The sequence below is a fragment of the Phoenix dactylifera genome, chromosome 6 (genome assembly GCF_009389715.1).
Source record: "Phoenix dactylifera cultivar Barhee BC4 chromosome 6, palm_55x_up_171113_PBpolish2nd_filt_p, whole genome shotgun sequence".
In the NCBI taxonomy this organism is placed as follows: Eukaryota; Viridiplantae; Streptophyta; class Magnoliopsida; order Arecales; family Arecaceae; genus Phoenix; species Phoenix dactylifera.
The window spans coordinates 14,332,776-14,360,138 of NC_052397.1; the positions used below are offsets into that span (position 1 = coordinate 14,332,776).

A 27,363-nucleotide genomic window follows, 5' to 3' on the forward strand; every position below is an offset into this window, starting at 1 on the left:
ATGTGTATAATTTCAGGGATACTTAGTCATATGGAGCAGGACCAAGGAATTCTGAAAGTCATCGATTGAGATTTTCAAAAACCAACCAAAGCATAAGACTTGTTATTCACATGGAGGGAACTCTCATGGCTATTCATATTATAACTTTCATCTTGCATAAGAATGAAATGAGATCAGACAATGATCTACAAATGTCTGTAACCTTTATTATCCTTTTCACAAACCGTCGCATTTATGTTGATACTGCAATTGTTTGAATTTTTCAGAATCTGACAATGCCAGCATTGAATAGGGCGATGCCTGCAAGTGATACATTTTAGAAGTCAAACAGCATGCATGCAGGCACTACCTGACGCCAACATCTAAATCAGCTTGAATTATGATTGCTGTATCAACAAATTGGCAACATATTTCAGCAATTAATCATAACTCACAAATTCGATTTATCTGGGTGACGCTAAAAAAAATGCTTATCCTTCAAATCTATACAATGATCTTTACAGAAACTTGGCCTCTCCTTGGGGCATTTTCCAAGCACCATGACATCACTATATCACTAAGGAATTCACTTTTCTGAAAATTACTGCATGATCCTTCCTGGGATGCCAGAAATGCTTGCCATCACCACCAACCCAGTTAGCTGGGAGTTGAAAGGACTGTTGTGGGCTCCAGCTTCTTCCCACCACACTTTATGTCAACAGCTAAGAAATGGTAAGTAGAGCACCTTCATATGGAATGCTTTCATTTCACCCAACAGTTGGGGGAACGCTCTGAATACATCATCTAACACATCTGACATCATTTTTGAGCTCAGACAGATGTTAGTTCTCTGGCACGCATGACGAAGCCGTCAGTTTCAGGATGATTTCTGTCCTACTAGAAAAAGCATATGCCTCAGTTTTCTACTTTCCTTGCTTCTTTCCTGCCCCTGTAAATTTGGCAAAAAAAAAAAAATCAATATCCTTCCAAGAAAATAGCAAAATACATGCTGAGCAAAAAATTCTCGAGCAGAGCAAAACTCAAGGAGCTTAACAACTTATACAAAGAGATGCTATGGAATCATCATATAGATGTAATATGATAGCATATGAGTATATATTGAATACCAGGAGTGAGTTTTCTACAATAACTTCATGCGGATTATGAGCCTTTTTTGACTACAGCCCTCTCAAGATTCATTTTCATTTTAATGGTTTGCTGTAACTTTCTTTAAGAATCAAGATGCTCTAGGTTAGACTAGCTTATATTTTAGTTGGGTAGAAAAACAGAGACATAAGAAAAAGAAGGGCAGTAAAGCAGACATGTGATAGATCAGGAGGATGTGATGGATCTGCAGTAAAACCCAAGGAGTATAAACTATAAAAGAACTACCCAACATGATTAAGGGATCTTAGATTCAAATTAAAAGGGTTAAAGAAGAGAAATGAGAGGATTTGGATAACTAGTAAGAATGAATCCGGTCAAACTTTCCATGGTTGCTTAAATCCATCCCAATGGACTAGGGCTGGTTATTTATATCATGCTTCTTAATAGATACCTTTGCAATTACAAAATGGATACATGTACGAAATGCTAAGTATAACTTCTCTTAACATAGGCTTTCCAAGTTACCTCTTAGGGACCACTAAGGCCGGTTTTAATCTTATGTTTCTTTATATATCACATGTTTGAAATAACCAAAAGAATAAATGTATGAAATGCTAACCATAAGTCCTAGAATGGGATTTCCAAGTTACCTCTAAGTAACCATGATTTACGAACTACCCGGCGGATGTGGCGTTCATGCTTCTCCAAAAGTTCATCAACCTTATGTGATTGAGACAACAAAGGCCCCGAAAACTCAACTCTGTCGGCTTGATTCTGATAGCCCTAAGAAATTTCAAATAAAAAGTTAATTGACCAACTGAGTTGACAGAGTATTTAAAAATAAACTGCTAGAGTAACTGCAGCATTACCAAGTTGCTATAATTTGATGACACTTCTGACAGATCTTGCAAATGGAACATGTCGGAGGAATCAAATGAGTCTGGTCGTTCTAACTGTGCCCACTTCTTCAAAATTGCTTGCTTTGCTAATGCATATGGCTCATGTCCTTTGGAATCAGAACAAGCCACATAACCATTTCCATTTGCTTGTCCTTTCAAGTCATCGCTGTTTTTGATTTGCAGGTTATTAGATGGATCGACTGCACCAGAAAGATGGCTTCTTGAGTTAGATCTACAGTGAGATCTAACATGCGCATGGCCTTCTTTCTGGTTTTTTGCCCATGCAAAGCCAGGGTAAGCAGAAATGTGCAAGGGCCCTGAGAAAGAATATTCCTCCTGGGGGTTGTTCTTTACATGCAGCCTTTCATTTGGAGGATTCATTGCTGCCATTGGATGCAGATCTACGAAAAATCTAGTGTCACCATTTATTCTAGGAAGGTCTTGTTCTAAATTGTTTTTATTGACTCCATGAGGATTGATCTGTGATTCCTGGAAAAGAAAAGTTCTCTTAATTAACTTGTGCCTGAGAATTTTTTTCCAACTACTCAAACCTGTTAGTCGGGGAGAAAAAGAAACATACCTCTGGGTGATCTGCTACTTTACTTAGCGTACTTGGTTCTTGTAGAAGTCTCTGTGTTCTTGGCAGTCTTCTTGTTGCTTTTACTCCATGCCCTCTACTGACGACCCTTGTCCTGAAGTGGTATAAAAGAACTGATCAAATGGCTGCTGAAAAGAAGTGCTGTTATACACCAAGGGAGACAGAAGAAGTTACTGAAATAACGCCTTATAACCAAGATCAAGCTTTGAGAACATGAAAGGCCTTAAGAATCTTTTTGTTGAGTAACTAAAACAAGTTTCCGATTTTATTTAGCTTCTGGAACACTTGCATTTTTCACATAGGAGAAAGGGAGATCTTTCTACCATAATCCTAACATAAAATGATAGAGGTCTTTTTCCCTCAGAAGGTTATTGGATAGGTCTATAAATGATGTATGGTTTTAACTTCTTCATGTCACTGTAAATGATTCTTCAGAAGGTCATATAGGCAAACATAAGCCTTAAAGTCACAACAGCAGTATGTAAATTATAGCCGATTTCCTTGGATAATGTACATGAATTGTGAAAAAAACTCACAGTTTTCCATTTGAAAATAATTCTCAATCAGAATATCGTAGTTCATATACATAAATGATTAAAACTCACCTGCGTAGCTCCTCGCGACATTTTGCATCAATCTCCTTGGTAGGTGGGTATTTTGGCAAGCTTGACGGTTCACATGCATAGGGCATTGTTGTGAAATACTGCACAAGAACACAGTGAAACAACAAATGGTAAGTACAACCACAACATAGCAGAACAGACCTCAACAGTTTTAGTCTGGAAGAAATCATAAATAAAAGATCAGGTGAAATAGGCTAATATAGGTGGCTCCATGCATCAATATTTAATTTGATGCATTGTGCCTTTTCACATATAAAAACAGCAAAAGAGAAGAAATTTGATCTTAAATATATCAAACACATCACTTAGCATTGAAAAACATTTCATGTCTGCCTTGCTTTTGAAGGCCAAAATACTTATCCTGGCCCATTCTATACTTAGCTTGTGGAATTCTGCAACTTGTTATCCTTCTTTTCCTGTGTCTCTGTGCAATAAGTACTCCCATTTCTGATAAAGCAAAGAGCTGAATCTCCTGGACATCGTAGTCTCTTGAGATTCTATATATGAAGAGAAAATTTTCACTTGGTTGTAAGCTTGTGCTACATATAAAGTGCCATAAAGGTTGCACATGATTTTCTAACCAAAAGTCAGTGGAGGGCCTGAAGCTATGGAATGTTGTAACATCCTTGAACTTTTATGTTTGTTTAGAAACAGTCTGGATGTGCTCAAGATGGTTGAGGCCACAAATGCAGTTATGTCACTTTATCTATGCCCCAATTATGAAGTACAAAAGGGTAGATTAATTAATACTACCATTGTGACCTTTTCAATGTTCTTTATACTATCTTTAGACATGTTATAATTGAATGGAATAGTGACATTGAATCAGAATACATCAGTCAAAAGATCCACGAGTTCTCTATGCTACCATCACTCCTGTAGTTTTGGCATATCATATTTTGGTTTTTCAGACGTCTCTATTATGAACAACTAGAAGCAGCTATGCTCTTGGACATGTAAAAGTATGATGATACATATTAGATGAAAAGAATGTTCATCCTTTATGTTGGATAAAACAACCATGAGAGAGTAGTTTGTATGAATTTCTTCTCATCTTTCAGAGGATTTGAAGAACCGATCCATTTCAATCTGCTATCTTGGAAATTTAGGTGAGTGAATATCATATGCAGACAATCAAAAAAACATTCTGCACAAGATGTGGAAGCCTATACTAATCAATGGGGTGTCTCAAAGTTACTCTAGTAATGTTTTTTTTTACTTTTAAATGCATAACCATCTGAGCTTTGACATGGAGCCCTAGTTTTAAAGTTCATAGATTATATCATATTTTTTTTGTTTTCTTTTTTGACTTACACAAAATGGGAAAAAAAGATTGTCAAGAAACAATTTATCACAAGAGCAACCCACTCATGTTAAGCAAATTCACCACTCCCCCAAAAGAAAAGAAAACATTAAAAAAAAGATAGAAAATGAGTGTAAAGGCTAAGCATCAAACAAAGGATTTTATGTAAAGCAAGTCTATGTGATGCTTACCTCAGAAGCAAGAGCAGTTGAGGCAGTGCCACGCTTATAAGGTTCAACTGACAGAAAAACTTCTAACAAATGAACAACACTTGCTGGTAAACCTTTGCATGCCTCCTGGAGGCAACTCTCGTAGGGATGATGGGGTTTAAAAATTGTTGCATGAGGCAACTTGGACTTCTTCCAATACTCATCTGAAGGGGAACCACAAAGCTTAAAAATTTTGTGCAACTGTTCAACCTAAAATGGAGAAAAAAATTTTAAATCTTAGATCACAATAACGAAGTTACAAATAACCTTAGTTTCATTGCAGAAGAAGGATCCTTTTCATAGAATTCAAAAAGGGCAGATAAGCAATCATAACTAAGAGCATCATTGCTTTAAATGATGCATAAATGTGCAAGAGTTAGAGGTTGATGCAGATCTCATGCCATTTTTAAGTTCCACTATGGTACTAAATTTTGTGATAATATTGAATCTTCATCCCTAATACCTTTTCCTCCTAAAGTTTATTTACAAGTCATATTTGTCAAATGAGAAACATACACACAGTGAGTCATGCAATTTTCTTCTCCTTGAGAGGAGAGGCTATATGCTTCTCTCAACTCTATCCAAATCAAAGATCCACACCATTGATAATGATTTATATAGCTAAAAATGACTAAAACTCAAAAATCATGTGTGTTGGTGGTCTCTAACTTTGCATTATGTGGATATAAAAATGGATGGTTTCCATTGTGCTAGAATGCTAAAATACAGGATAAAGCATTTAAATTGAAAATCCACCTTATTGATCATTTAACAAGAAGACTACAATTAGATGGTTCTAAAGCATATCAAATGTGAAGTTGGCCTTAGTCTTTGGGGCCAAAGCTTCCATTAGCACACTCTACTCGCATTGAGATTGCAATACCTATCACTTCGAGCTCCGAAGCTGTAAATACGGCAACTTTTGATACTATAAGTTTTGAGGTTCTGTATGTCGCATTAGTTGAAATATCTAGGCCACCTCAAGGAAAGTATGGCAGTAAAAAGCTATCACTTCCGAGGACTTCCTAAATATAGTAGGAACTATTTAGGAACTATATTTGTTTATGATTTCTTCTCTTTTTGTAGCATTTTGTACATTGTTCTACAATATTTTTTTCTCTTAAACCATGATGATTAATAAGAGAAGCTGCTTCATCCAAGTTGCCAATTCTGTTATATCCTATTGTTTTTTCATCTTCATTGCCATGAATATTACATTTTCCCCCCATGGTCTGCAACAGTAACAAGAAATGAATGAACAGTAAAAAGAAATAAAGTAGTGATGTTCTCAGATAATGGACTAGGATTAAATGAAAGGGAACCAGAAACTTTAAGCTGATTACCTCAGTCTTTCCCTGCAAGATAGGCTTCCCGAGAAAAAGTTCAGCAAATACACAACCAACACTCCACAAATCAACAGTTACTTCATAGTCGGTTGAACCCAGCAGAAGTTCAGGTGGTCGATACCATAGAGTCACAACACGGCTGGTTAGTGGTTGCTTATGTCCAGGTCTGCAGAAGTTTGCCAGACCAAAATCAGCCATTTTCAGAATTCCTTCGTTACTAACTAGAAGATTGGCGCACTTGATGTCACGATGAATGACACCACGTGAATGGCAATGTTCAAGCCCAGAGAGTAACTGGTGCATGTAGCACTTGATCTACAAAATTAAATAAAGGAAAAATGAAGAGAAAAACAATATACTGCTCAGTAACGGCTCTAATTATCAAAACAAAATCCTTGTTTTAGTAGCAAAAGAAGACATGTCGATTTAGGCAGATACTCAACTATACATATTTAATCAACATGGACAAACCTGTGGTTCACTTAATTTGACCTCTGGAGAAGAACACAGTCCTGAAAGATCATGGTCCATATATTCAAATACAAGATATAAACTACATGACATCCGTGAAGTAATCAATCCCTCCAATTTGACAACATTTGGATGGTCAAGCCTGCGAAGTATGAGAATTTCCCTTGCCATAAACCTAACACTCTCTGGCTCAAAATTGTCAAACCGCACCTTCTTCAAGGCAACAATCTTTCCCGTGTCAAGATCGCGTGCTCTAAATACGCTGCTATAGGTACCTTGCCCAATCTTCATATGCAGTAGACATTTAACAAAACTAGTCAGCAAATAAACAATGTAAAGAAGCAAAGTAAAATATCTTGATGAAGTAGCTGCTAGAGTTAGCCACAAGCAAAACCTACAGCGATCCCATACAAGAACAACAAAATCATGGACATGCGCAAAAAACAACCTCTCAGGGTATGTATCATATATCCCCACTCTATTTTAACAACAGTTACGGGAAAAAGATGGTATTGATATGTGATCAAGGTCAAATAATTTAAGTGTCCGAGGTGCACTTTCTTTTAAATTTTAACTCACCATCCACGCACATCAATATTTTCCAAAATAATACCACCAATAGATCAATACCAGAGTAAAAGGCCACATTTTTTGGAATGGATTACTTCAAATACGTCACAAGCAAAAATAAATCTCTCTATCATAATGCTCATATTAGATTTGAATTTATCAATGACGTGAATTTTTTTTCTTCAACAACAAAAAAACGTCATGCAAAGGGTTAAAATGATCTCCTCATTACCTTCTCCAATTTCTCAAAGGAGTCAGAATGGCGCGGCACCCACCCCTGAATGGCCTCCCCGGCGACGGCGCTGAGCCAAGCCGGCCATCCGGCGGCGACCTGCTCCCCTTGAACACTCTTGGGGAGACTCCCCAGCCGAAAGATCCGCGAGTCGGTGCTCTTCCCGCTCACCTTCCCAAAGTCTCCGGGCTCCCGTCGATCCCCTTCCTCCTCCTTCTCCAAACGCTCCTCCTCGGCCCGGTGCCGCCGGGAGGAGGAAAAAGCCGAGGCCGCCCCCGATCCCTGCCGGCGGTCCCTCAGGACGCCCGACGAGTCCACCGCCGGGGTAACGGAGACCGCCTTCTTCGACACGACGCAGCCCATCACCGCCGGGGCACACGCCGGAGCGCTGGCGACCAAGAACGGCTGAGATCACGAGAATGGGCGCCGGATCGCGCCGGAAAACGGGGGAATCCTCAAGAAAACGGGAGATCTCGACGGGGGAATGGGAGGCGAAGGGGAGAGGACGGCAAGGAGCGGAGGAGAGGAGGGAGAGGAGATGGGGGAGCGCTGCGAGACCCACCAAAATATGGCAAAAGTAGGATCTCTATCGCTTTTTTCGCCCTCTCTATCCTTGCGAGATTAGCGGGGGAGGAGAGAGAGCAGAAAAAAGGTGGGATTTTTATTCTCACTCTGCGGCGAGCGACGCCGAAATCAACGCGGGAATGGGGGGATTTTTCCGTGTGCTCGCCGTTGGCTATGTACCATACGAATAATGGGAATAGAGAGAGAGAAAAGAAGGGGGTGGTTCTGAAATATGTAGCCGTTGGAGATCTGAAATGGAAAATTTGCAATTTGGATTGCATGGGTTTTTGTTTTACTTTTCTAACTCATTGTATCTTTTAATTATTAGGCTGGGAGAAAAAAAAAAAAAAAAGGTAAGGTCTAAAAATAATAATAATAATAATGCAACAAAACTTCTCGACGTAACTTATGTTTGTATTATTTTAGTACTGATTCTATGCTAGATTTGGTTTCATCTTCTGCTCGAAATGATGATTGATCTTCTTTCGCCATGTCGACTATTAGATTGCATCCCACGTAAATCCCAGCACAATTCGGGCTCTTTTATTCACTCATCTACATAGATCTCAAAATGATAGTTATGAGATCCAACAATTGATTTGCACAAAAGAAAAGGAATCCTTTTTTCCATGCGAAAGATGCAAACCCTGTTATAGTATTGATAGAAATTGCATTCCAGACAGAATGCATTCAATTATGAAGATATAATAAATATGATTAAATGAATCTAATGCTGGATAAGAGGTAAAACATGTTTCCATTTTTGTTTGTCTTAGATTGATTAAACTTGTCTCATTTATAGGTTAAGCTTTTAGCATCAAATTTAAGCCCCAAATTGATTCGATACCAAGCTTCCCCAAACTTCCGTGTTAAATGAATAGGCCAGGCTCAAATTTTTTAATTGAGGATTGGCTTGTGAACAAGTTTGGACTCGGAATATTTGCTGGGTCACAAGAGTGGATAGGCTTATGAGCCAAGAATTTTTACCACCTACGTGGTTTAAATAAATCCTAACAACTAATAAGGCAATGCTTGGCAGCCTGGCCAGCACGCAAGCTGTAGTTGTTGACAAAAGATCAAGTGGCAAATAAAAGGAAATGGCGACCAAGGCGCAGGCAAGAGAAGGCTAGGTCAAAGTGAGAAGAAGAGGTCCTATTATTTATTATCTGGGGAAGAAAGATTTGAGGAAAGAGGGAGGGAAAGAGGGTTGAAACAAGACCTGGTTGAGCCAAGATTTCCTTTCCATACAGCTGACACCACTGAGCATGGGACCCACAAAATTGGAAAGGAAATCTTGGCTCAGCCAGGTCTTGTTTCAACCATTGGGACCCACAAGAGCCACATGACTGTTGGTGGACCTGCCACAAAATCTTGGGTGGATTGAGTTGAAATCCAGCCCACAAATGATGGTGATTGCTGCTTTTTTAAGAGCATCATCAAGCTTTAGCTGTCCTAAAAGTTTCATTGCACTTATTGGATTTGGATTAATGGGTTGTCGGACTCAGGATTAACAAGAGGATGCACTTTGTGGTTTGAATTCTTCTTAAGAATATGAGAACATAAAAGTTTTTTTGGCTAATTAGCTAGTGAGTGCCTTCACCACTTGTGTTGTGCTTCTGTTGAAATCAAGTTGATTAAAGTTGGTCATGACCAAAAAGGGGGAGTCAAGATTAGGTGAGATATTTTTCTTTAAGCTTAGGTGCCAGGAGAATATCAAGTTAGTTTATTGAATGATACTTTTCAATTGCATATATTTTAAACTGCCTGTGAATGGTCACTTGTGTTCTTGAATAAATAAGAGAATTTTGTGCATGCACACGTGCACACGCGCACAAGCAAAAGGGAGGAGGATGGATGCTTGCGTGGCCGCACGTGCATACACAAATAGAGGCTATATAAAGTCTGATAAGCACTGGAAACATCATTCCCACCACATGATTCTCTGAGTACAAGAGAATCTCAAAGCCCACCAAATATTGCAGTTCGTATTGTATAATGTATTTGACTTACTCCAAGAGCTCGTTTGGTTCGCGGAAAAAGAAGAAAAAATGTGGTCAACAGAAAAGTAATAAAATGCTTCTTATTTGATTGGAGTTTTCAAAGGACGGAAAAGTTGTATTTCCATGAAAATATGATTCCCACGTTGGGAAAGTCTTTCCCATGAAAAACATGGTAACTTTCCTATGAGCCAGAAATCACTCCATTTTTATTTTTTTTCCAAAAAAGCCCTTCAGGATTAAAGAGATATTAAAGACCTAATTTTTATTAAGAGTATAATATAAATTACACATAACTTTTCTAGAAAAGTGGATGGTCAACCAATTATAAGCACTCTGCAAATATGTCACTTTCTCAGGCATCCTCTTTCCAAAAATCTGCTTTACAGGAATCATATTTCTAGAAGAAAAAATGCTTCCCGCGAACCAAACGAGCCCCATAGGGTAGATGGGAGAATTAGGTCTGTTGCAAAGCATAGCCAAAAAAAAAACAGAGAGCCATTTGGCCAAGGGAAAAACACCACATACCTTGGAACTCATGTTGGGAGTATGGCTGCCTTTAAATGCACAAATAAATTTGAGAGTGAGCTCCTAATTTAATTCTCGATGCCTATCCTGAGTTGCACTCGATGATCGAAAATAGCTTCAATAATCAATGGAATGAAAACTATTGAGATTCCATCATCACAAATTGAACTCGGGTTCCCCTTTCACTTGCACAAATTGGTTGAGATGTGTATGTATCACCCAGACTAGCTAATTGGTACATAGAGAAACAAGATCCCTCCGGAGGTTCTAAGTTCAATTTTTGGGAGATGTTTCCTCAATTATTTTTGGAACTTCTGCAAAAAGATGGTCATTTCAATTGAATGATTTAGAAGGATAAATGGCATATGGAGTTACAAACAAAGTTCACAACATAGAACGCTATAATGCAATTCTCGGTATGTGATTATCATTTCTAGTAAACTAATCTTAACAGTACTTCAGAACTATTCAAATAGGTTATCTTAAGATTTTAGGCCTACTCCCCCACATTGAAGACCATCATAGATGCCACCTTTGAGACAACCATGGGTGTTCATTATTCACAAGCCTTTTAATGCAATCTCGTTTCCCTCACCTTATTGCCGGAAGTTTTCTATGATCAAGGCAGGGTTTACCTTTGGCTCTCATATAAGAATCATCAACACAAAGATAAACTGGCCTTTTGATTCTAAAATAAAAAGAGTACAATACGGGCTGGCCTCTCCAAACATTCTCCTCATCATACTGGATGCAAAAGACATGGCAAGACATCAGCACTCTACTCATGGCATCATTAGGCCTAGAGATCTCTTCGCCCAGCAAATCTTTGTTAATACAAATCTAGCTTTTACCTAAACCAGTGTATAGATATCTGTATGATTTAGTCTGAGAAAATTCCCTATGGTGCATGTAAGTTCCTGTTTTGATCCCTAAGTCAAGACTAGTGCAGACAAATAAAACTTCAGGTAGTCAATTTTGTCAGCAAAACATTAATAGAGAATTTGATGCCTGACCAAAATAATTGATCACTCTGGCCTTAACCTAAGATTGATAAATTTAATATATAAACAGATTAATCTTCTAGGATGTGCCACACAGTGCTGCCCAACAACCAAGAACACCCAGATATTTTTTTTTTTTCAAAAAACAGTATCATATATGATATATTTTGATCAAATATGTGACTATTGAATATGTTATATAATGTGGGTAATGGAGATGATGAGAGATCCCCATCGTCTTTAGCCAATGCACTGTTTGTTTATTCTTTTTGAAGCACTCGACATAATTATTGCCCAACAGCTTCACTCCATGCTTCAAGGAGACTAACTTCTGAAGAAAAAAAAATGATGTCTTCATTTGGGGCCAAAGAGGCAAGTGGTGCCCTATAAGTAGCAACTCGGTTCATAAAATATTGGTAGGTACGTGCCCTCACCATGAAAATTCAAAGCTGGACATGTGAAAATTTGACCATGATTATTAATTAACTCCCTGTTGTTCTTATTTAATCTAAAAACTGACTTGCCGAAGTATCCAAGTCTGTGTCATAAATTTCAAATTTAAGGACATGAATGAAAAGAAGTCTGCAAAGATCTCCTGCAGAAAGAAAAGCATGGCAATCAAAGTGATAAATGAACCACTCTTTGCACTTTGGCTCCTCATTCCTTTTCTCTTTGGTCTCATTCTTTTGCCAAAAAGTCTTTAGGTCACCTTTGCCTTTTCCTTTTTTCTACCATTTTTCTTTCCAAGTCGCAAAGAGTGCAGAAAAATCCAATCAAGGGGCTGAAACACCATTAAGTGCAAGAATCCTAGGTCATATAGCTTAGAAAGGGATATGCCTGGGTCCTCCACAAGGACCTTCAAGTGTCTACTGGCCGAACCACCCCCTAATTAGTTTTGCACCTACTAGGAGTTCTACCAACCAGGCTGTCCAATAAATGAACCTACTTACGAAATGGGCAACAGCTTTGAAATGTTTGAAACACCCAAAGAACCCTTCTAAAGTTAACAACTTAACACAGTACCTGATGCAAGGTGATTGTCAAACTGTATCTTACCTTCCAGGTGGGGTGCTCCTGATGGAAACTCGATGGCACGTAATCTTATATCCTGATAAAAATCTGCATCATGTGCCTGGTTATCCAAATTACTGAGTCAATTGATTTGGTGGTCCAGATTCGCATTCTTGTGTCTGCACCACGAGCTTTGACAAGCTAATTAATCAGTGCGATCGCTGTGTTAGTGTTAATCACAGCAGCTTGAGACAAACTGCACTTTCCATGAAACCTGTGGCTCGCCAGGGGAATGGAATGGAGAGATATTGATACCTGCCAGAAGGATTTATATGGTAAGTCCAACCATTCTATGCTCATTGAAGCACCAGAGAGCCTCTTCTTTCTGCATTTTTATCAACAGGAAGATTTAAGAACTCTGCATAGGGAGCCTAATCCACAAGTAAGTAATGCATTAATGGTTGAAGAATATTTTTAAAAAATTGTAAGATAAATGGATCAAGCAGTTTCTTTTCCATTGAAACCATTGATGTGCACCACAAATTCATAGACTGACATAAGCTTAAAATTGTTACTGTATGTTTACAACTACATTTTCTGTTCATCAGCTTAAAAGAAACTTTTACAGTGAAAGTAGAAACCTGAACCACACCCTAGCTTCCACTTTCAGATTTGAATACTAAAGAAAATGACATACAAATTTCTCATTTGCCCGTTATTGTCTTGTATTCTCAAACTAGAAATGAGGTATAACAGTTACAGTCACGAACCTGACAAGGAGGGTCCTACAGGAATGCATAAATGAACAGTAATTGCCATAAGAGGGATTTAGGTAGATGCTGGATTAATCAGACGCAACAACACAGGACGAGCTTTAATTAATGTTCCAGCTGCAAAACTCCCTGTCCAAATCTGATAATTTGGAGTCCACTGCTGCTGTGTTGATAAAGAAGTGATCAGACCTTTCATAATACACATCCATTCAGCAAATAATTGCATGAGATTCACTCCATAGCCCAAAACTTACTTCACAGCAGAATACCTTGAAAAATTAAATGATTTCGTGCTCTTCTTTCAGCTCTAATACTGCAACTGGTCTTTGATCATTGTTTCTGTAGTATGTTCCCTTAAATGAAGCCTGATTATTGGATATGGTATTTTGTCCTTTTGGTTGTAAGCAGTTGGAAGCGCCACTGGCATTAGCTGTGTTATGGCTGCTGTTCCTGGCAGCAGGCACATCATGGTTGTGTTTTCCCTCATATGTTGTAATAACAGCCTTAGGGTCTGTCGAAGCTCTCTCTATATGCTTCCTGACATTGCATCCAGCATAAGTGCATTTGTAGTAACTCCTGTTTATCAAAATAGAAGGTGTCAGCTGTATATACATAAAGAAAAAGCGAATATATTTAGAGTGTCAAAGAAAACACCACTAGGAATTATAGTGAAAAAAGTAACTCATGAAACAAGCTTGAGCAGACTTTTTCATATATCAGATGCAAATCATGCAGCTACAAATACTTGCAGATAGGGGTGAAATCAAGCCGATCTAGATTAACCCTGGGTCTGATCGTGCTTGGCTTGAAATTATTTTTTGGAGCCTAATTTCAAGATCAAGCTTGATTTACACATTAGTTAGTCAAGCCTAACTCAAACTTAATTTTGAACTGAGCTGAACACAAGCCTAACTGATCAGGTTGATTACCTCAAATCAAGCTGAAATCAGTTTGAGTTTGCATCAAGCTTGAATTATGCTTGGTTCGAGCTTGAATTAGTAGGTTGCATGGATGACTTCTATTCACTGACATGCAAGCTGAATAAATGATAGACATGTTTGCTATGCGTCTTTTAACAGCTTCAAAGATTTGTTTATAGATTAGAGTTACTTTCAAAAGACGTACTAGTAACTAACAAACTTCCCCCAGTTCTCATGGAATATTTACATCCTTTATGGATATTTCTGTATATTTTATAAGGTTTTTGGGATTTGGAATTTACCAAAATCCGTCATCGATAAGACAGTAGAGTCAATATAATCATAAGAAGAACTAACTTTCAAGCACTATAAGATTGAGACAGCCAATTAACCAAAGGAAAAGATCCCCCAAGAATTTTTTCCATAAACTAAAAGCCTAATTTTTCTTTTTAAGAAAGTCTCATGTAAGTAGTACACTATCCAATTACATGGGAATCAGAGAGGGGAAGGGAGGGAGGGAGAGGATATAGCAAACAGTTATTAATGTGGCAACCTGGCTCATCCAAAAAAGCATCATAAGGTGCCTTTTATAAAACTGATACAAAAGGACACCTCTATAGGTGATCAATTGACTTCAAATTATAGGGAATTGGGATAAGGGGAAACCAAGTGGCAAAAATGTCCTTATTTTTAAAGATAAACAGTAACGAGAACATCGTTCCACATTTTAAGCAAACAAACTGCATACAGTAGTAATACCACACACAACTCATAAGCCAACAAATGATATGCATCTTAGATAGGATCAGGACTCTACAATAAAAAATTAATAAGGCAAAAGACATTTAGGGGCTTTATGCAACAGGTGGGGCAGCACATTTAGCCCCATGACCTTCCAAATTTTATTTATTTATAAGCAATCTGTTAAGCGCAATGCACAAAAAGAAAAAAATGTAGCCAAGGTTCGCCGTCTCGGTGCCGAACCCCGTATCGATGCCACACTAGCATAGTGTCGAAACGGTATGATATGATATTTTTTTGGTATACCAAATGTCGGTACGCCACCTATACCGGGTACTAGTACCGAACTAGTACGGTACGTCCTGTACCGTCCGGTTCAGGCCAGTATGGCGTACCATAAATGTAGCAATATCAAAGTTAATTACTAGTTACATTTACTTAGCTCACTAATTAGTAATTTATAAATTTATAATATTTTATATTAAATCTATTTTTTAAAAAAGATATGAGGAATTATTCCACCTGTGAATTACATGTGCAAACAAAATAATAAAGAATGAGGACAGAACAAGGGTAAAAGGATGATACATAAATATAAAATTTCGTCCAATATGTATGTATACTTTTAAAAAAATTGCAAAACTATCATATGAGGCACTTGCAGAGAAAATGCAATAATCAAGAAGGATACTCCCTCATTTCTCTTACTATATTAATCAAAAATGGCATTACTAGAAAACCATCTAAAATAGAAAGTGGATGGTTGCTTCTTCCTCCCATTGCACACTTGCACTCAGAAACGTATTGAAAAAAAAAAGAAATTGAAAAAAGAAAGTAGAAACAGCACATTGCCCAATTCTAGGTTGTGGGCAATAGTTTCTCAACTTTCTTATGAATGAAACAAAAAAGTTGAGATAAAATAAATGTCCTGAAATTTTGAAACATCTCATCTTTTGATGCTTCAATTAAATCAGAAAACTTTAAAAAAATAATAAAAAAAGAAAGAAAAAAAGAAAGGCATGCCTTGTGTTTGTTACTAGTACCAGGTCCCATACAAACCTTTTCTTCATGGTGCAATCTGACATTACAAAAATCCTTTTTGAACTAGTTTTTTTCAAGCGACTCCTATCTCGACTCTCATACGAGAATGAGGAGCATTATCTGGGATGTATAGTAGAGAGATAAAACCAAGGTTTAGATACCAATAATGAACCCTGATTGGTTTTGTCTACAAACAGTATGTTACCTGTTCAGTACTGATGCAGTTGATATGTCCTAAGACTCTTAAGATCAATATAAAAAAAAAAAATGGTATAGTACCGGTATGGATAGTCAAACATCATGAGAGAAACATCATACTGTGGATAACCAATTCACCACAAAATGAGAGAAACATCATGAGAAGATGTGACTCTATCTGTGAGAAACAAGAGTTCATGTAATAAAAAAATCAGGTAAATGTGCGAACTATGTTTCTCAAGATTCATGCTTGAATGCTAATTAATTTTGCTTTCAAATTAATGAGCTACCTCCAATTATGTTGGCTAAAAAAAAAGGACCCTTACATTTGTCTGGTAAAGATAACGAGATACGACATGATCATTATATATATATAATAAAACAAAGGTTTGGAAAAATCCAACATCCTACATAGGTTAGAGTTTCGAACTCTAAATCCTTCTTCATGAGGTTCAAAGCTAAATCCATCAATGAGAAGGCTCTTTTTCAAAACCTTGCTAGTTTGATAAGTAGGCTTTAGTTAAACCTAATTAAGGCTCAAGTAGAGAAGGGCTTGTTGCTGCCATCTTCAACAAGACAATTTGCTGTAGCTTCTACTTCACAACCAGCTGTTGGATCATCATGATGCTTGGGCCTGGGAAGTTATAGAATGCACTTTCATGTGTATCATATGGGTCATCAATCAGATGATTGTACATGGTATGAGATGACTTTATGTCAACCGATGTTATAAGTTCCTTGAGGTTCTAGACTAGCTAGTTCAAAATTTAAATGATGCTGGATCGAGATCACCATCGGATCGTGATGAAAATTGGTGGCAAGGAAGTTTTGAGCCTTACTTTCAATAAGTGAAAAAAAGGATCATAAATCACGTAAGTGATGAGAGTGCTTCAACTCGACGAATTATCAGGTATCTGCAGCCAGGATCAGAATTCAGGTTTAATGATCCATGTTCCCAGAACAGATACTCCCAGATCTGCCATTAGTTTACAGTAAATATTTATACCAAATCAACTTGGCATGTCTTCTTTCAGATGGTTCAAGTGGATGGTTGATCAAACTATCAGACAAGAAGCTATATCCCCCAAAACCATCAGGCATCCCACAGTGATGCCCAAAATTCAGATTCAGTGACCTGCATTATGAAGGCGCTTTCTCCCAGATCCGCCATTGGATCAGGATGAAATTTAAAGTCAGAGAAGCCTGACAAGTCTTAGTTCCAAGGATTTAAGTATATGTTTGATCAGATTGGTAATTAACATGCTACAGCTTCCGAATCATGAAGCCTCCTGTGGACATGTACAGCATGAAAGTTTAAATTTTCTGAAGTGCAGTGGACCCTGTTCTCAGATCCACCATTGGATCTGGATGATATTTGAATTCCAAGATGCCTGATTAGCCTTCTTTCAAAGTCTTCAAGTGGATCATCAATCAGACCTTAAAAATAAAAGTAATGTGCACTGGAATTGGCTGCAAGTGGTCAATCTGCAGCACTGGATCAGTTTGTAATTAATTTTGAGACAGCATGAAAACATGGTTTGTTGACCCAACATGCAAATATATTTTTCCACTCCTCAGGCATCAAAACCCACCATGCAAATATATTTCTTTTTCTTCTTCTTTTTCCTACATCGAATGGTATATCCACCTAAATGGGTGAATGTTGTATTATTATCTCCTAACATCAAGACAATCATTTGGTCAATTATCATCAGCATACAATTTAATGCTAGATTTAATAATAGATAATATAGATTCAGTTCTAATGTTGTAGATTTTATAAGCAATGTTATATCAACAGCTATGATTTACACAAAAACTCCATGGCAGTTCTAGAAATAAACAATCTGTATTGACCGGAATGCCTCATATGGAATCCTACAGGATAGTATGATCTCTATCTTTGTTTCTCAAAACACTAAAAGGAATTTGTTAGTTACTCCAATCGGTAAGGGACATTGGCAAGCACAGAGTGAAAGGATGCACTGAGTGCCACAAAGTCACAGAGACCATAATGGATTTTTATATAGTCTATTTTCAGTTTAGGCAGGTTGGAGAGGAGAAAGGTGCGATTCAGGATAAAGAAAGTCTGATTTAAATGGGTAATTTGAAATTTTAGATCTTTAATGACATCAAAAAGGGCAACAAAAATGTGGAAATTGAGGAAATAGAGTGAAAACCCTAAAATGTTTGGCTTTTTGGAGGTCTTGGGTTTAGAATGGGGTAAGTTGGAAAGGCATGTGACACATAAATTAATTCTTTTAATATAGAAAATGTTCTGAAAAGAATGATGAGATTGAATTTAAGGATTTGCTGATATCCTTTTCTTTCAAAAAGATTGTAATTTTGCTTTCACATTACATAAAATGGGCAACCACATATACCACTCCAATCAAAAGCAAAATAGGTAATCTGCCTGATGAACACTAAGGCTAAGTAGATGAGAGGGGGGTGGGGGTATAAATTTTGAGGGATCGTACAAATGAGATTAATACAAAGAGGTGAGGGTATTTTGGGGAAAACGTTGGCCAAAGAAACATTCCTAAAATCCAAAAATCCCATTCTTTTGATCTAACATAGTTATGCTATCATATGGAGAACACCTTTCTCCAAAACGATTAGCACCAATGGATCTGCTTCCAACTTCATCTCAATAATATTGACGGTTTTTTGCACATATGTTCCTACAAAAATGCCCATGTTTGTATTGACCCATAGAAAATTGATACATGCATATATAGCCCTACATTTGTGAGGAGGGGGAGGGGGGGGGTTAAGTGTTTTTTTTTTGCAGTTCTACAATCGTGATACAAATCCAACCTAGACGCATTAAAAGATAGCCATTTATCTTATAAATGACCTAAATATCCTTTTGCAATAATACCCCTCCAAATTTTTCCAGCAATACCCTTCTGAAGTTTTCCTTATGGCGCAATAGATAATTTAGAATGTTTTTCCTTTTTTTTGCAAAATTTCCTCTCCAAAATATGAGAGAAGTCATGTCACTTAACTCAATAGACTACTATTTAACCCATCTATAATGTGGTTAGAATACGAGGCAAAGCAAACCAATAAGGCAAGACAGGATTGGGAGAGGGGTTCAGGGTATGTATAAAAGTATAGCTTTTCCTACTTCTATCCTAAACTTGCCAACATCCTTACAACTCTTGATGTCTTACAACTTTTACTGTCTCAAATAATGCATGCAGTCATCAAGTACATATTTGGAAGTAGGGATGCACATCGAGTGGGTCAGATTGGGCTACAAGTTGTCTTGGGCTCGGCCCTAGTTACTGACACCTAGCCAAACTCAGCACAACCCATTACTCAACCAAAATGTATGGGCCCAAGCTCGATCCAATAAATTAGAAGTAAATTTAGTCCAATAAATTACAAGTCAACTCACGCTAAAAGTGGGCCAGCCCAAATTAACAACATATCAAGATTAGAAAAAAAAACATTCTCATTCCCCCTCTAAAGTAGTGTTTATAATTTAAATATATCAATAATTTATGTACAATTGTTAATCAGAAGAATAATTCCTTAAACAACTAGTATCTCTACCTATATGACAAACAATTAATTAGTATTATATTTTTACTATATTTGACTAATATATGCCAATAATATATGGACATGCTATACAAGTATCGGCAAGGCTGAGTTGGGCTATCAGGTTCATAAATCACTAGCCCAAGCTGGACTCAATTTTAAATCGGGCTAAACGCTTGTGCTCCGAGCTCAGCCTGACCCGTAGAAACATTGTCCAACTCTCTTATAATGTGGTCTGGGTCGAGCAAATCATGGGTTGGCTTGGCTCAGTGTGCATGGCTATTTGGAAGGCTATTCTTTATTAATATTGCTAAATTGGGAATAAAACTATGATTCCATAATCAACAAGCCTTACCAATTTACATGTGATCTAATAATTGATCAAGTTATGATTCACAAAGCTTTAGAATGCCATGCTATTGCTTCAACAAATTGGTTTTGAATTACTAGCTAGTGTGACTTATTAAAGGAAAAGGTGAGGGTAACCCACCAATTCCTAGCTAAGATAACTAAAGGAAAAGAGAGGCGGACATGAGAATTAGAAGATTACTCATATACTAATAAGCACATATATAGATACATACAATTTTTCTTTTTTGATCAAGAATCAAATCATGCTTTATCCTTAGGAAGTAGGAACCATTTCACATCACGGATCTGATGAAATAGGATGGACTGAGACAGTATTTTGTAAATCCATAATTATCTTGAATATATCAACCATATCTTTATTTCCCAATTGTCTGGAATGGATAAAAGAAACGTCTTGTTTTTTCTTCAATTTTTTTGCTCTCTAGTGGACCTCTCAATAGGATTTGAACCTAGATAAAGTTATAACCATCTGTCAGAGAAAAAAAGCACAAATAGATCTTGTATTTTTGATTATTCATCCACTTCTAACATTTCATGGATAGTCAGGACATGGAGAAAGATCCAAAAAGGCATGACAAAAACCGATCCAATAATATCTCTGTTCATTATTTAAAGAAAGGAAAGATCCAAAAGATTTGATCTTTCCTTTAGTTGCTAATTCCCTATTTAATAATGCCTGATATTCTGAGTCCTTTCTAATGGAATCAAAAAAATCTATGAATTGATCAAAAGATCCTTTCAATTGGCTAGAATCTCTTGAACGAAAACAATATTGTTGAATCATGTTGAATATTTGACAAACAGATGATTTTAAAGTTTTATGCTAACCAACGGATGAAATTATTTGGTAAGAATAAATTAATAAAGGTTTGACTGAGAAAAATCTCATGTGATCATTTTTGCTCTTTAGGATCGATTCTACAAAAGAAAGGGTAGAGAGAGAAGAGGAGGAGGAGGAGAAGAAGAAAGAGAAGGAGAAAGAGGAAGAGGAGAAGAGGAGGAGGAGGCAGCAGCAAGTAGCAAGGTGTTTCCAAGGAGTTGGAAGTTCATAACATATTTGAGCCCAAGGAAAAATTATAAGAGAAAGACAGAAAGAACAATGTGTGGGAATGGATAGTTAATGAGTTACAAATACAGAATAAGGATAATAAATATGTTCATTATGAATTGAAGCGTTGGAGTTGCATCAGTTAAGGATGAAGAGGCACAGGATAAGTTAAAATATGCTCATGAATACCAAATATTTGAAGAGGTCCAAGGAAGGAAGTTGCCGGAGCTGTACCAAGTAATTGTGGTACATAACAAATTATTAGGAAAAATGTGGGACAGAGAATGGACTGATTTTTCATCATAAGAAAATGGTGGAGGTTTATATGACTAGCTAGATGTAACTCAGATAAAATTTATTGAATTCCGTCATGGTTTACTATTTTGTCTATATGATTCAATTTCAAATCATACCAGTGGGCTTTGTGTTTATGATTCCATTTCAATTATGTAAGTGTGCAGCCAGCTTAAAATAGAATGCCTCAAAAACACAACCTGATAAAAAATGATAAAATTGTTTCCAAACCAAAATCCTTTCCTTCCCTTACCTTCCTCCTTATCCTCAAATAGTTTTACTAACAGCTCCCTCTCAGACTACCCTTTATCTATTTCTGATGAAAAAAGGAAAAAAGGAAAAAGGAAAAAATGTTGATCCTTTGGCTTCCTAGTTTATCAAAGTAACAAAAAATTGAGTTTGTTTTTAGTTTTGGTTCTGCATCTTCCCATCTATCTCCTTTCTAATTTAATGAACTATGTGATTTTGTTCTTTTATTTTTTATTTTCAAAAGCCGTTTCATATCCAAAAGCCTGACAACTTTAAAAGCTCATATCTAACAACTGATATTTCACATATTAGAAATAATAGTTCGAATCATAGTACGCCATACCAGCCTGAACCGGGCGATATGGTACCGGTTCGGTACCAGTATTCGGTATGGGTGGCATACCAATACACGTATGCATAAAAACTCTATACCATACTGTACCGACACTATGCTAGTCTGGCACCGGTACGAGGTCCGATACCAAGACCGCAAACTTTAGTTTGAATCTTAAGAATGCCAGGATCAGTAATGCCATCATAATAATCATTTATGCTTCGCTGAAATGTAGAATCACTGTAATGCTGAGATAGATCTTCTAGATTTATATATGTAACAGGAAAAGTCTAGATCCTCCTGTACTAAGTCGTACTTGAAAAGTTCCTTCATGCAGTGATCTTCTTTTCTTTCTCAGATAACATGTTTGCAACAACTTAGATGAAGATGTTGGATCAAACGCATAGAAATGACAACTTGAAAAATGAGCATAAATGAGTGTCAAATGGCAAAATGATGCCAGCATCGGCTGGATCATAGAATTATGAGTGTTATTGCATTTCCTCAGAACAAACTTCTGTTTAGAGTTCTGGATGGCACAAGAAATAGCACAGCAATAGCTCTCAAAACATATATCCTCGTAGAATCTAATATGGGGGCTTCCTGCATACTGATAAAAGGCAGAGTACATAAGCAGCAAATATGGTAGAAGAGTGAGAGGTTCCTTCAGTTATCCTGGACAAAGAGCTGTTTAGTGTCTTGTAGTTCACGTAGTTTTGTGAGATAAGGATACTGTTTTAGCCTTGTATTAAAAAAAAAAAAAAAATCATAACATCCTATGATGTTATGTTCGATTACCATCCAAGAGCTTATTGGGTTACGCGCAAATCCTAGAAGGACTAAGTGTGAAAATGGTCATAAAGTACATATTTAATGAGACATCCTAGATCCCAATAATAGCAACCATAACACACAATTATTCAAGAAAAGTACTACCTTGGATTAGGATTTCCTTTCACCACTTTCTGCCCATACTTGCGCCACCTATAACCATCATCCAGAAGATCAACCTCACTTGTCGTCTGAACAATGATCCTGGGCTCTGTCACCGTCCTTTGTGAAGAAGTTAGTATGTTCCTACCCAATTAACATAATCATTTTTAAAATCTGAAATTCAATGTGACCATGAATAGTTTACGTACTAGCCACAAAACATTCACCTTCTTTTAGGATCTGGCTCATTATCACCACCTTCATCTGTTCTCAATTCAACATCACCTGCTTCTTCACCGTCGCTTGCACCAGATAATTGTTCAGGTGTTCCGTAACTAGATTCTTGATCTCTCTTAGATGCTGAAGGGGCGGCCATAGTCTCATCTGATCTGCTGAAGTTTCGAGGGTAAGCCTGGGAACCTGGTTCGGAGTTAGTAGGAATTCCAGGGTTCCCATTGAATTCATTGGAGCCGCTTGGCAAAGTACCAACTTCCTTGGCACGCTTATTTGGTTGGGGATGCTGATGATTGTGTTGACCCTTGTAGATTATCCCAGTTATTTGGCCATCAAGGGAGCGCTCTATCTTTTTCTTAACTGGACAGTTTGGATGTGTACATTTGTAGTAGCTCCGAGGATATTCACTGCCCTTCACCATCTTCTGTCCATATTTTCTCCAATTATAGCCATCATCGGCAGGTTTATCAACAATAAGGGCTGTAGGTTGAGATCTTTGATCATAATGAGAGCCCTCTGCAGATTCAAAGGTGCTATTATCTGTGTTTGATGTCAGAGTTGACATTTCTTGGGTTGGTGTTGTATGGATAGCAGAGCTTGTGTTCTGTGCCAAGGATGTGGCCGTTGCCACTGAAAGGGAAGATGAACATTCAGCTTCACTGAGCATTTTAACTTGAGACTGGGCAGCCTGGGCTGTGACTTGAGCTAGCACCTGTTGATGGGACATTCCGAAGTTCCCCTGCAAAGATCCCATTACCCAATGCAATGCAACAAGTAACTTATGTCACCTGTGCTCCAAAAATCAACAACATTCTAGACAACAATGTGCCATAAACTAAGAATAAATTTGACCCATGGCAACAAGGAATAGACTTATACACTTGTCAATGTCCAAACATACTAAAAAATGAAGCACAGATATTTGAACTTAAAAAAGTTGGTCGCTTTATAAAAGACAACATCCTAAAACTACTTTGATATCTCATTTATGTAAATCAATTCAAACGGTGAACAGTTATGGAGAAAAAAACATTTAGACAAGCTAACTAATCAATAAGAAATAAAAAGTTTCGGTGATAACAATCACACAGAGCAGTCGTAAGCAATTGCCCCATCTCCTTTTGTGCATGCATTTAAGGCATTTTCTTTAGATTGGCAACTAATCTTATCATTAGACTTAACAAATCTAGCTAAACTTTTGATTCCAACTCAATACCAACAATATCCTTTCAATTGTGTCTGTTTCTTAACCTTTATTGAGAAAGACGCTTCTTTCCAAATACTGCCCAAACATCAGCAGAGATATTCAATCCACCACAGCTGTCCATGAACTGCAATGGAAAAATATGATGGGCGCTCTAGATAGAATAATTTTTTATCAAAGGCAACTACATCCCAATTTCTTTCAGATCTTTTATCTAAAAGCGCTTTTTACTCATTAGTGTTAAGATTATGTTCTCTTCCGTTAATTGTTACCAAAATAGGGTATAAAATTATGTGCTATATATTGCTATTCACTACTTTGCGGAAAATCCCAATCCCAGAAACAAATTTCAGAGCACATCTGTCCATTTTCTTCTTCAGCATCCAAGCTTTGACCTCTTGTACTAAAACAGCAATCAAATACAAAAGAAATAACCTACCAGACCAGGCGAAAAGAGAGGAGAAGAACCCAGCAAGCCAGTGGGGCTGAGTCCCGGAGGCACGGTAAAGATCTGAGGAGGCCGAGTCATCTCCACGTTCTGCCGCCCCAACCCACCCTCTTCTCTCCTCTCCACCTCCCCGCCCGAATCCCTCTCCGCCTCCTTCGCCTCCTCCCCAGTCGGCCGCCGGGGCGGCGGCACCCCAACGGGGGAATTCATCGCCCCCTGGAGTAGCTGCGTGAAGGATCGGAACTCCGAATCGGAGTCCTCGGCGAAGAAGCTCGATACCAGCGTCAGCGGGCCGGGGCTGACCTCCGACGGGCCCCCGCCGCCAGCAGCTCCGCCGTGGAAGAGGGACTCGTAGGCGGCGCGGGGAGGGAGGGAGATGGTGGGCCGCGGCGGCTGGCCAGCTCTGGGGGCCGCCGCTCCACCACCGCCGCTCTCTGCCATCCGATTCCAATCTCGTTTCTTGTTTGGATTGTTCACGGCGTGGAAGTTTGTGTGGGAGGAGCGAGCCAGAGATTAAACTCCCTCCAAATTAAAATTAAATGCGCCTACAGAACCGTTGACTTGACGGAGAGGTGTGCAGCGAGGTGTACGACGAACTGGACTCAAAAAAGGTACCAGCCAATCCCCATTTCCATTTTTCTATATCTAATATATCTTTTATATATATATATATATATATATATATATATATATATATATATATATATATATATGAAGAACAAAAAATGAGGAAGAAAAAAAAATACTTGACAAGGTGATATATTATATCACTTTTCATATATTATTTTTTACCTTCAACTTTTGTTATTATCTTTTTCGCTTCTCTTGCTATGGAAAGTTACTTTTATTATTTATTTTTTTGATACATTAGCACCACTATCATGAAAATCCAGAGAGGGAAAATACATTTTAGAGACAAGTTTTATTTGTCTCTAATGGTTTATCAAAATGAAGTTACTTTTATTTCTGATTTATCAAAATAAAAAAATATAATATTAAAAAATAATTTATTTAAAAAAATAATAATAATTTTTTTCTCAATTTAATAAATATATTTTTATAATTTTAGAATTTTATATGGAGATATTTATAAGAAAATAAAGCAGGTAAATCCCTTGTAACTTGACAAGTGGCACGTAGACATCAAAACATTGTACCCATCTCCCATATGCTTTAAAGTTAATGTTGCACAAAGAAACATGTTTCCTTTGTCTTTTTCTAGGAAGGGGAAGAAAAAGATCTGCTCGTGCGAGCCCCTCTCATCCACAACCTCTCTATCTCCAAAATGACGAAGTCAGTAAGAATTTTTGTGCTCTTCCTCGTCTTCTGACTCGAGAGGTGGCAGCTTTTCCAAAGGGTAAACGATTATATAATAACGCATGATTTATAATCTGCTTCAACTTGTTTTTTTGATTTTTTTTAATTGATTTTTTTTAAGCAATAAAATTGAATCCCAAAAAAAGGTCAGTATCGAATTTGTTTGGTTTGCTATGGAATAAAAAAAAAATATTGGTGCCATTAAGAGTTTAGAAGCTTATATTGGCTTGTCTCCTTCAGCTTTCAAACATCAACTTAATTGCATTAGTCCCCATCTAGGGTCCACAGGTTTCTTACTTTTTTTTTTTTTCTTTTCAGTAAAATGAAAAAAGTGTGTGTGTTTGTGGATGCAAGTAAGATTTCAAACAACTTGTTGGGCACGTAATGGATGATGCTTACAGGGGAGGAAAGCAGACTCGACCCCTTTCTAGAACTAAAGGGCTAATCAATTCATTTGGACCGCTGTTGTTTGAGGAGGAAAGTGAGCATTTGAGCCGAAAATCATTTAAAATATAAATAATAATAAGAAATAATTATGCAGGTTAAATTTGATTATGAAAGACAAAATTATTCAAAGAAAGATTACCCTAAGCTATTTATTGATATAAGGCATTTTTATATATTTATTTTTACTTTTTATAGACAAAAATTATTATTATATAACAATTATTTTAAAAATTTGTATAGCTCATAGTGTAATTATTCTTCTAAATAAGATTTTTACTATTCTCATTTTTTCTCATTTTCAAACCAGATACAACCTTGTAGTTGTGGCAATAGGCTAGGTCAGGTTAGGTTCAAGTGGGGTTAAAACAAGTTTGAATTATTAAAAAAAAAAAAAACTTCCATCCTATACCTATCTATTTATAAACAGTTGATCCGGATTGACTCATTTTCGCTAAAGCATCTGAGGCAAGGAGGGGTGATATAGGTCGGGTTCAGTCTGAGCTGAAGCAAGTTAGGGTCAAAAAAAAATTTAAACCACACCTACCTCTTAGTAAATAGGTTGATCTCGCATGGACTCGTTCCAATCCAAATTTAAAACCAGCCAATCCGATTCCATATACTTTGGTTAGGTTCGTGCAGACGGACAGGTCGGAGTCAGATTTTGCCCTCGCAGCAAGCATGCTCCAATTTAGAAAGAATTCTCAAATGTTAGATATATATTAGTTTAGTTGGAGGAGTGGTCCATCTTTGAATGCTTATCACTCATCACCCTTATTTATATTGTTTTGCTTGACGAGCTTAATCAGGCAGCAAATCAAAT

The 27,363-nt window shown here is 37.3% G+C and overlaps 2 protein-coding genes across 9 annotated transcripts; both read right to left on the reverse strand.

Moving 5' to 3' along the window:
- Positions 1 to 350: 350 nt before the first annotated feature.
- LOC103705234 (protein IMPAIRED IN BABA-INDUCED STERILITY 1-like) lies at positions 351 to 10,562 on the reverse strand. Of its 2 annotated transcripts, none has more exons than XM_039127517.1 (9): positions 10,427 to 10,562; positions 6,536 to 6,820; positions 6,062 to 6,379; positions 4,701 to 4,928; positions 3,189 to 3,286; positions 2,566 to 2,677; positions 1,956 to 2,474; positions 1,737 to 1,869; positions 351 to 928 (listed from the first exon to the last, which is right to left on the reverse strand). In XM_039127517.1, exons 1-9 carry the CDS (start codon positions 10,436 to 10,438, stop codon positions 903 to 905), a joined length of 1,731 nt encoding a protein of 576 aa, XP_038983445.1. In that variant the 5' UTR covers positions 10,439 to 10,562; the 3' UTR covers positions 351 to 902. The 2 variants fall into 2 exon arrangements, with proteins under 2 accessions (XP_038983445.1, XP_038983444.1); XM_039127516.1 differs by lacking the exon at positions 10,427 to 10,562 and adding an exon at positions 7,338 to 8,667.
- On the reverse strand, positions 8,810 to 25,374 carry LOC103705233 (probable WRKY transcription factor 4). 7 transcript variants are annotated; one of them, XR_003385310.2, is made up of 7 exons: positions 24,771 to 25,374; positions 23,121 to 23,866; positions 22,897 to 23,037; positions 13,481 to 13,787; positions 13,209 to 13,371; positions 12,484 to 12,753; positions 8,810 to 10,740 (listed from the first exon to the last, which is right to left on the reverse strand). XR_003385310.2 is itself a non-coding variant. In XM_008788873.4 (5 exons), exons 1-4 carry the CDS (start codon positions 25,218 to 25,220, stop codon positions 13,490 to 13,492), a joined length of 1,635 nt encoding a protein of 544 aa, XP_008787095.2. In that variant the 5' UTR covers positions 25,221 to 25,374; the 3' UTR covers positions 12,971 to 13,371; positions 13,481 to 13,489. The 7 variants fall into 7 exon arrangements, 5 of the variants coding, with proteins under 5 accessions (XP_008787095.2, XP_008787096.2, XP_008787094.2 ...); XR_003385308.2 differs by lacking the exon at positions 8,810 to 10,740 and having other exon boundaries at positions 12,193 to 12,753; positions 13,209 to 13,787; XM_008788873.4 differs by lacking the exons at positions 8,810 to 10,740; positions 12,484 to 12,753 and having other exon boundaries at positions 12,971 to 13,371.
- Positions 25,375 to 27,363: the final 1,989 nt, after the last annotated feature.